Source organism: Petaurus breviceps, unplaced genomic scaffold, assembly GCF_028583685.1.
Source record: "Petaurus breviceps papuanus isolate PSGF00001 unplaced genomic scaffold, PetGlider_PUasm1.0 216, whole genome shotgun sequence".
NCBI lineage: Eukaryota > Metazoa > Chordata > Mammalia > Diprotodontia > Petauridae > Petaurus > Petaurus breviceps.
In genome coordinates, this window is record NW_027185867.1 from 4,254,117 (window position 1) to 4,264,580 (window position 10,464).

Below are 10,464 nucleotides of genomic sequence, written 5' to 3' on the forward strand. Positions count from 1 at the left end.
AAAAGAAAAGTGGGAAAACAATCCTAATTAAAAACAAGAGGAGGTCTATTAGGAATGGTATGAGGAAACTTCAAGGGGGATAAGAAAAAACTGGGGGATTGTGAGAGATGACTCACAGTAAAGTTTCCTCATTTCTTTTTACTCCCTGTTATATTTCTCTCTTCTCCATACTTTGTAAACCAGTTCTGTCTGGTGAGTAACTCATGATTTCCCAGAAACTAGGTAATTTGAAAGAAAACCATACTAGTATACTTCTGATTAGACACTTCCAAATCTGGTGAAAGGAAATACATAATGAAGGATTAAAACTGCTTTGCGCCAATTAGAAAGATTGTGATCTTGCCTCACCAGCCAGCAGTGAGATAGGACAGGTGTTAGGGGTGGAGTTAAGATCAGGACAAGAGAAGCCCAAAAGCTTCACACTTGTTGCACTCTCCCTGGCAGACACCATTTGAGTAAGAGGAATAGTTCCCTTTCTCATGAGAAAGAATAAAGCTCTTTTCTGATCTCGGATTCAAACTCCAAACTCCTTCATCTCACATAGTACTCACTATTGAACAAAAATTACTGGGAAAATTGGATAGTGGTATGGAAGAAATTAGATTTAGATCAATACCTTATGACTTTTGTAAAGATAAGCTCCAAATGTGTATGTGGCCTCTATGTAAAAGACAACATCATAAATTAATTAAACAATCTTGCTCTGCTTCTAACATAGGCAGGTTTGCTCCACCTGAGGCAACCAGGGGGCCTCACCACATCTGTACTGGCTTTGGTGGGAAGGATGGATAGGTAGCACTACTATAGCCCAGAACTTTCTAACTCAAGCAATCTACCAGCCTTAGTATACCCAGGAGCAGGTATGGGAAAAAAAAATAGGCAACATAAATATTATGTGACATCTTGATGGGCTAAAAATGAAGAAATCCCTAAACTTCCTGGCAGTCTAACATTAGAGAGTCCCTCACCTCTGTGCAATGAGAGTAGGAGCCTAAGGATGGCTTTATCCCACAGTTGTAGCTTCTTACTCTCCCTAGATGACAGATACTGAAGTTTTTTCTAAAACAATGACTTTCACAACAGTCAAAGACTAATAGTAAAACATTGTTCCATTTGTCCCCTGCTCCAGAAATTCTCTTTTTATTCTGACAGGAAATCCTACCACTTGCCTTTCAAATACTCCTTTTTTCTTCTTTGACTGATACCCCAAGACTTTTCTGTGAAATGCTTGCTTTTCTATCCTAAGTTGCTACACAGCTCTGCTGACTGGCTGTACATCCTAAGCAGTCTGAAGGTCATAAAAACCAGACCTACATTAAATCATAGGAATATGAATTTGTTATCACCAAGAGCAGATTCCTTACCACTCTAATTAAGCTCTAAGTTTTTTTTTTTTCTGCTGTCTTTCACCCACAATCATTGGACCCTGCTGACAGGTATGTCTCTCCCAAGAAGTCAAGAGAATTACCCAACACAGTGACTATAGGCATTCACCACCATGACCAGCCATTAAGGCCAAATCAGGATATCCTTGGAAATGTTTACTTGTAGGCATCTACTTTAAATACTAGGACACTGACACACAACCTGATCAACATTTATCTAAAGTCCTCTAGACAAAGCCTGAATAAAGACAAACCATTCCTTCACTTCTTATAAAAGCAGGTCTAAGAAATACTAAGGCAGAAAAGACAGAAATGTGGCAAAAAAAGGTCTTTGAATACCAAGAGGGGGTTCTAGCACTATCTTTAAGAAAGACAGGCCAATGGATAATATAAAGGTCAAGGTAATCAAGCTGGAGGCTCTTCCAGATCTCTTCCAAGGGCAGGCCTGACCAGTTCTGGGCGGTGGCATGTACTAGAAAGCTAAAAGGAGTGAAGGAATATTCAAAGTAACGTTGAGTATTCTTTATCAAATCAATTCCAAGAAGGCTACCAAATTGTGGCGATAACAGGACAGCAGACTGAGTTCCCAGAATGGCCAATTTACAGATAAAATGTGAAGTAGCTGAAGTTCTTCCTTGTCACTTAATCTCTCTGTGCCTATCTCTTTGTTTGTAAAATAAGGGATAATGAATAAATTCTATCTACCTCCAAGAGTTCTTCTGAGGGTCAAAAGAGATGTCACATGCTTTGTGAACTGCAAAAGGGAACTAGAGAAATTTACCCACTAGAGCAAGGGTCCTGAACTGCCTGTTGAAGGAGGTTCTGAGTGAATGTACACCCAATATGGAGACATCTCTGAATCAGGGGGTTTTAAAGAAGTACTAAAAAAAACATGGAGGTAGAAAGGTAAAAAAGACAAGAAATAGTCATGGAGTGAGATGTTTTCTCTTGACCAAACCCACCAGACCTAGTGAAAAATGAAGTATCCTTCCAACTCAGGTCAATGCCAGAATTTTGAATATTCATGAAATTGAGTTTTGGTAACCTTTAGAAATTTTCTTCCACCTTTGCAAGGAATTTCAAGCTACAGAATAAAATGTCAAAAGAGATGATAGGGAAGCAGGCATTGAGATACAACACCTTCACCTTCACCTTATCAGTTGGGTAAGTGCCTAATTTTCCCTACATTGTTTCCTAAGATTGAACACAAAGATGATTTAGTAGCACACAATAGACAATGGACTAGACTAACAACTTTGTATGCCTCTAATTTGGGAGGCGCTTTTAGGAAATGGTAACCAACACTCTTTTATCCCTTATTATTTACTTTTCTTTCTGTTTCACTTTAGAAACCTTAATATGATTTAATTAATTGGAACAAGGGCTTTGGATTGTTCTACTTCAAAACCCTGCCTCCAACAAATTAATGTAATGAATAACATCTTCTGCAAGTTTCAAGGTCTAAGTGCTAGAAACCAGCCACCATTGGGGACCAAAGGAAAAGAATAAGAATGAGCTAGAAAAAAAATGTATTTTAATCCCTTTCTTCTGAAAATCCAGTTAATTATGGAAGACAAGAATATGAGAAAACCTTTAAATCAAGCCCATGAGATTTTTTTAATTAAACATTATGTTGCTGAATTTCTACCAGACTTGAGTGCACATTATTGCCATTCAGCAAGAGTTAAGCCTGTGTAATCTTCCTTAAAAAGAAGTTATGATATATTTTTTGTCTTTTCTTTAGGGCATGTTCTGTTTTCCCAATAAGGTACTTTTAAAGAATGACCAATAATCAACCAGATATTTATGGTTTGTATCCTTTGCATTAAATCTAACTTCCTGTTAGACAATTTTCTTTCTAATTTACAAAAATAAAAAATACAGGTTGCTCAAACACTAAATTCCACTATAAGAATATTATTTTCCTCCAAATTAAAACCACTTTTGATCCATTAGTTTAAAAAAATCCACTGAGTGATCATCCCACACATTCTTCTCACATTTTAGTCAAGGAACTAACATCCTTGACTGAAAGTAGGAATAATTTAGATTTTAGTCTTTAAGACTAAATTTAAACTGCAAAATATCATGTTCACCGAATACCAGAAAAATTGAATTTGGCATGTTGTAATAAGTGGAATAATCTCATTGCTGCTCATTCAGAGAATATGATCACTACACCTCCTTAATAATTTTTCCTGAACATGCTCATTTCTCTCATTGTCCCTGAGGTGATTTTTAAATTTTTTATTTGGGAAAATTAAATGTCTACCTATTTTATACTGCCTCATAGGAGTGTAAGCTCCTAAAGAACAAAGACAGTGTCTGTTCTTTAATGAATATCCCTGCCCAAGAGTTCATCTTGCTTATTAATTGAATGGCCACTCTACTTTTGAAATTAAAATGACTGGGAGTTAAATTCCATTGTTTCTCATCAACACTAGCTAGCCTTCCTCTTTTCCTTTATGCAGCAAGATTTTTTGTTGTTGTTGTTGTTTAAATTGCCTTGTTTGGGAGGATTCCTCTTTGTTCCACATGGGATATTGCTTATAGTTCATCACATTTTTTACCATGAAAAAAGAATTCCACAGTCACTGATTTCTTCCCGACAATACCTTCCCCATATAGAATATGTCCTCTCTGGTCACTGTCCCATCTGCAATCTTCACCCGGATTGCCTGTCCAACTTCTTTTTCATTATCATATAGGAAAGCCCCATCAAAATGTTGGAAACCCACTTCAATAGCCACTTTTGTGGCCATCTCACTTTCACTTTTGGGAACCTAGAGATTCAAAGGAAGAGAATTTCAACCTGGAACAAGACAGCTTAGCCCAATGGACCTCCTTCCCTGAATGTGGTACTTTAACTATTGTTTCTCCTTCCCTCTACTCTACCTCTCCAGCTCAACTTTCTCCCTTGCTTGACTTTTTCTTGGTCAAATACTCCTCAAGTTCTCTCATTCACAGCTGCATCTTATCATTTGTTTTCTTTAGATCTTGATGCTTGTTTATTTTTCCATTTGGCCATTCTAAGAAGTATGGGACTGTTAAGCAATAGAGAGAATTAAACATTTTCCAAGAAAACACAGTTGCCCATGTCAGCTGAGTTGTTTGGCTTAGACTTTAGTCTTTAGACTTCAGTTTTAGATTCTGCTGCTATATTCCATGCCTTTCCTCCTCCCACAGCCCACAGAATGTTTTGTTTTAAGTATATATTGAGTTTCAGGTCACTACAAGACAGCAGAACACTGTGCCAGAAAACTAAGCAATACTAATTCACACCGCAAAGTCAGTAAGGCCTAATGGAAAAAGTGAAAAGCTTTCAACAATGAAAAGTTTGGGAGAAGACTTTTAGTGAATTAGGGAGAAAAAAAAATGAAAAAAGATAAACTGAAGGGAATCACTACCAGTCATGGATTTGGGAGAAAAAAAAAAAAGAAAATTAACTTGATGTCCACTATCCATGACCACACATTTAAACTAAAATTCTAGAATCATAAAAAAGGGCAAAGACAAGACAGTTTAGAATTACTGTTAGGGAGTCTATACCTATAAACTCAGCTGTCATATTGATAAGGATAAGAGGACAAAACCATAGAGTTCAGAAATAATGGTAGTGAGATTTTGCCAACAACTGCTTTAGGTATAGATACGGAAAGACCCATTAATCACAAAAGAATTAGAACCATCCAACCAATCAATAGTCTAAAGAATGATTTTGCAGTATAACTGGCTTCTTACTCAGCTCAATGGAACTTATTTTTTAATTGTATCTAAAAAGTACAAAAGTTTTGTACCTTTTAACAAGTATATGTAATATTGTATGCATGTAATTATTTTGTTTGTTTGTTTTTTACTGTTGCTAGAGTTTGCCTGATTTGAAGCAGCTTGTTAAGTGATGCTTTGAATTGATACTTATATTTTATGTATGACTGTGAGAGTTGTACTATCAGGAAAGCTGAGCACCACAGAATGGATGCTTTCAAATTGTGGTGCTGGAGAAGACTTTTGAGAGTCCCTTAGACAGCAAGGAGAGAGATCACATCAGTCAATACTTAAAGAAATTAATTCAGCCTATTCACTGGAAGGTCAAATACTGAAGCTGAAATACTTTGACCACATAATGAGAAGATGGGACACAATGGAAAAGACCCTGATGGTGGGAAAGATTAAAAGTAAAAGGAAAGGGGGACAGCAAAAGAGGAGATGGATAGTGTCATGGAAACAATGAACATGAACTTGTAGAGACTGAGAGATAGTGAAGGGCCTGTTGTGCTATGGGATCACAAGGAGTCAGGCACGACCGAACAGCAACAAACATTATATGTTGTAGCAGCAAGCACCCCAAGGGTCCTCAGGGTTTGCTGCCACCACAGGTTCTAGGATCCGCTTTGATAAAGGAAAGCAACTCAAAATGGGTTAACAAGTTTACTTTAATCAGTCAGATATGTATCGTTTACCTCGTTCAGGGGAAAAAGGTCAGCACCCCGAACTTCAGAATATACAGACAGTATTATCAAGACAGAAACAGATCAAGTACACAGCTTTCCAAACTGTGCAACCATTACATCCATACCAAACAACATCTGGGTTTCAAAGCCGGGGGGCTCTGGACAACGGCTAGCCCAGAGTTTCATCAAATCACAGAACACTTCTCAAAGTGAGCCCCAAAACAAAGCCTCAAATCAGGGTTTATATACCCTTCTCCTGGCTCAGAGAATGTAACAACCTTATTGACCCACTGGCCAATCAAGAAGTATCTACTGAAAAACAAGCCTCCCACCCCAGGCTCCAGGTGCACTTTAGCCTAGGGGCAGGGCAGATCTTCAAAATTTACATTCCCATTACATATGTGACATTAAGGTAAATGTTATATATCCCGAAATGATTTTCAGGAAATAAAATTATAGTTTACAAGGAATATAGCACCAGGTTCAGCAGCTTTTCCCAAAGACTATAGATACTATTACTATATTTTTAAGGAAGAATAGAAAGAAGAAGAAAAAAGATTCTGGCAAAAAAGAACATTAACCTCCTTCCTTCTCCTTAAGAATTAGTCTTCAACTAGGTTTCTCCCACCAGAGGAGGGCATACATAGAATAACAAAGAATTTAAGAAAAAGCTTCTTCTCTCTGTCTGCTCAAAGGAAAAGCTATTAACTAAGGCTGACCACAAGTGAGGAGAACTTTGGAATCCACAGTGAAGAAAAAGGCCTAAAGAAAGACAACGGAGCTTATAAAGGAAAAGTACTCAACTTGATCTGATCCCTCAGAGTAGAGGGGACCAAAAACTCAACCCCTAAGGCCTCAGAAACAAAAAATGAATTAAACAAAAAACTTTTATGAATGCAGAATCACAAAGGCACAAACCAGAAGAAAATAATGCAAAGACTTCTATAATAAAAAACACAAAGAAACAAAGCTTGCCCTCAAAAAAACTTCTAATTTTTTAAATAATGATAAGAGTTTTTAAAAAAAGGTATTATAAAAGAAATCAGCTTCATGGAGAAGAGAACAGAAAGAAGCAATAGCTTAACAGAAGAGGTACAAAACTTTAGTAACAAACTCACTAAAAATCAGATTGGACCAAACAGAAATGAATGATTCTAGGAGACAGCACAATTCATAAAACAAGGTCAAAAGAAATAGCAAAATGAGGAAATAAAGTGAATGTGAATGGAATTAATTCATCTATAAAATAGAAGTTGGAATTAATTTGGAAAACAAAATCCAACAATATATTGTTTACAAGAAATATACTTGAAACAGACCCACAATGAGTTAAAATAAGGAATCAGGACAAAATCTATTTATTATTTATTATAAAATTATTATTTTAGTCAAGACAATAGCAAAAAATGACTTAACTTAAAAGAGAGAAGTAGAAAACTATATTTTCCTGAAAGGTAATACAATAATTGATTTCATACTTTCAATGGCATGACTATTAAAAACAAACGAAAAACTAAATGAATTACAAGGAGAAACAAACCATAAAACTATAGTAATGAGGGACTTCAATTTACCCCCATCAACCCTAGATAAATATAACAAAAAATAAATGGGGGCAGCTAGGTGGCACAGTGAATAGAGCACTGGCCCTGGAGTCAGGAGTACCTGAGTTCATATCCAAATTCAGGCACTTAAAACAAAAACTAGCTGTGTGACCTTGGGCAAGTCACAACCCCAATTGCCCTCCTAAAGGCAAATAATAATAATAATAATAAGGGATATGTGCTGATGGACCTATTTGCTACTGGCCATATGAATGCATATCATAGTAGGGACAATAAGAATTATAAAAATAAATGAAAAATTAAGAACATGAATAGAATCTTAGCTAAATTATATATGACAGACTTGTAATGATCATTGAAAGGAAATAGAAATAAGTATCCCCATTTCTCAGTTGATTATGATTCCTTCACAAAAACTGATTATGCCTTAGGAACAAAAGAACAAATGCAGCAAAGCATAAATATTATATATATATATATGTATATATATATGTGTGTGTGTGTGTGTATACATATTTATTTTACTTATCAAAATTCAATGAAGTTGTGTTATTTAAAAAAAAGGCCACTGAAAAAAGCATTAAAAATAAACCCATACCACACAGCTTAAATTATTATTTTTTCCAGAAAATTCCCTTATTCCATCTCTTCCTCTCCCCTCTTGGTTATTACTCCCTACTTCAAACTTCTTATAATTCTTTGTGGTATAACTCTCTGATGTAATGATCATATAATGCATATTTATGATTTTCTGTGTTTTTGTCTTATTTTTCTTTTAGGTTGTGGGTTTCTTAAAATTAGGGTCAGGGTCTTAGCTAACAGACCAGAAAGTATGAACATGATTCCATTTTGTACTCCCTAGCTTGAAAGTCCCCAAATACCATGTTCTGTTTTCTTATCAGCCTAGCCCTGCTTAGGCTTGTACCCCCCAGCTACTCAATCAACAAGCCCAGACCTTCACCCTATGTAACCTCAACAATCATAAAATTTAATGTAGATAACTGCACCCTTCAATAACTCCCTAGCCCTACCCCTCCACTTTTTGAAAAGTCCCATTTCACCTCAGAAAAGGGAAGAGGCAGACAAAGCAAGTCTGACAGTGAGATAGTGACACCTAGGGAGAGAATGGATTCTCAACAGTGGCTGTTGGTCTCTCCTCAGCTGGGCTATTTCCCCAAAAACCCTGAACTACTTCAAGAGCTCTGCCATGCTGAATGAAAGGAGTTATCCTAATTCCCTTCACAGGCCATCCAGTATGGTGCTCTTTGGGGTAGAAATACACAATTACTATCAAATGCTGGATAGTTAATTTCTGTATAAACCTTACACTGTAGTAAATATATCTCACTTCTCCAATTTAGCCACTGGCAGACCACAGAGACGCTGGGAGTTGTAGTTCTTCCCAGGCTGGGAAAAGAAGCTAATGTAAGCAGACTTCATGCCTGCTTTCTGGAGACCACCACGTGGAAGCAGAGAGGGAAGGGTCTGGAGGAAACTTTTTTCTCATGGCTGGCTCCCATCTGGATTCAGATGTTAAGCAAAATGCCCTCTCCCCACCACCCATTATTACCTTTCTGTCTTTTTCTCCCTTTACTAGCTGCAATATTCACAGGGCAGCAAGAATATTCCCCAAGTACAGCTTTTTTTTTGCTGTGCACTTTCTTCCCCAATGCTCAAATTGCTTCAATATCCAGATGCCATCATGATGGCCCTGCATTTCCTGAAGCTTAATTTGAAATAAAACCGATTCACTTCTCCTCACCCCCAGGAAGTCAGGGGAATCCATCTGCCCATCTTCCAACATCCACGTCCCTCCGAGGTGCATTAGGAAATAGTTCGTGCTTCTGTGCCTATGCTCCCAGAGCAAAGGGTTCCTTGTCTTGCCTTGGGCAGGGTACCTCTCTTTAGTGTAGTTCCCATTTTGCCCTCAAGTCGCCAAGGAATACAGGGCAACATTAAGGACCAAGTCAACCACAGGTGAAAAGTAATAACATGACATATATATTTTTAATATAATTAAAAATAATATAAAATCTGACAAATATTCTTTAACAGAATTTTTTTAAAGCACAACAAAGCAGAAGGAAGGAGACATGTTTTTCTCTTAGCACTCTAGCTCCAGGCTCCAGCGTGCATAATAATACACAGCCCCACATCTCTCTGCACATACATATAAATATCATCTTTCACAGTCTCAAAGATGGGAAAGGCAGATACAGTACACTGTCTGCCACCGATGCTCATCTCCTCTGCTCATACACTCCTAAGGACTTTTTCAAACTCTGGGCTTAGTAAAAAAACAAAAACAAAAAACCCTTCCTCCCTCCCATCTGAGGGCTGATCTCACATTAGCTTTCTTTTCCCAGCCAGGGAAGAACTACCACTCCCAGGGTCTATGTGGCTAGATTGGAGAAGTGATATACATTTATCACAGTGTCAGGTTTATACAGAAATTCACTATCCTGCATTTGATACGTTATTGTGTATTTCTACCCCAAAGAGTCTTTAACATCATACCTGGTGGCATGGGAAGGGAATTAGGATGACGCACTTCATATCCCCTCCCAGCATTCCACTCACCCTCACCCAGAAACCCTAGTCCTTTCTATACTTACACTTTTAAGTCTGTAAGTACCAAGTCCCAGCACTGGGATGGTATTCCCATCATTCATTGTCACCCTATGAGATTTGGAAAGAGCCATTTCTTTTCACATCACAGGTCTGTCCAATTCTCTGCAAAATCAGAAAACTCCCACACCATAGTAAAAACTAATTGACTGAAGCCTTGGCTATTTCTATTTATACTCTATGGCCCAAGAAAGCTCAAAGGAAGTGGCATGAAAAACCTTGCACAGGATGGGGTGAAGAGAACAGCAAGTCATAAATCAGCTCTTTAAAGCATCCTTAGAAAAGTAACTACATTGAAATGTTTGAGCAAATAAAGTTTTCATTTGACTTAAATTTGACTGCTATCTACTTTTTTCAATAGTTATTCCTAAAGAATAGGGGGGGGGGGTCAGAATGGGAGGATGGAGAAGGGAGGGGGCAGGGCAAGAGGAGGGA

General features: G+C 37.5%; 1 protein-coding gene across 1 annotated transcript in view; it reads right to left on the bottom strand.

Annotated features, from left to right (window-relative positions):
• Positions 1 to 10,166, bottom strand: part of LOC138165825 (putative aldo-keto reductase family 1 member C8) — a 30,625-nt gene extending 20,459 nt beyond the window's left edge. Inside the window, 4 exon segments of the mRNA XM_069094172.1 lie at positions 1,744 to 1,807; positions 1,809 to 1,865; positions 4,001 to 4,168; positions 10,017 to 10,166. Of these exon segments, the coding sequence (XP_068950273.1) occupies positions 1,744 to 1,807; positions 1,809 to 1,865; positions 4,001 to 4,168; positions 10,017 to 10,103 (376 nt within the window). The 5' untranslated portion in view covers positions 10,104 to 10,166.
• Between the last annotated feature and the right edge of the window lie 298 nt (positions 10,167 to 10,464).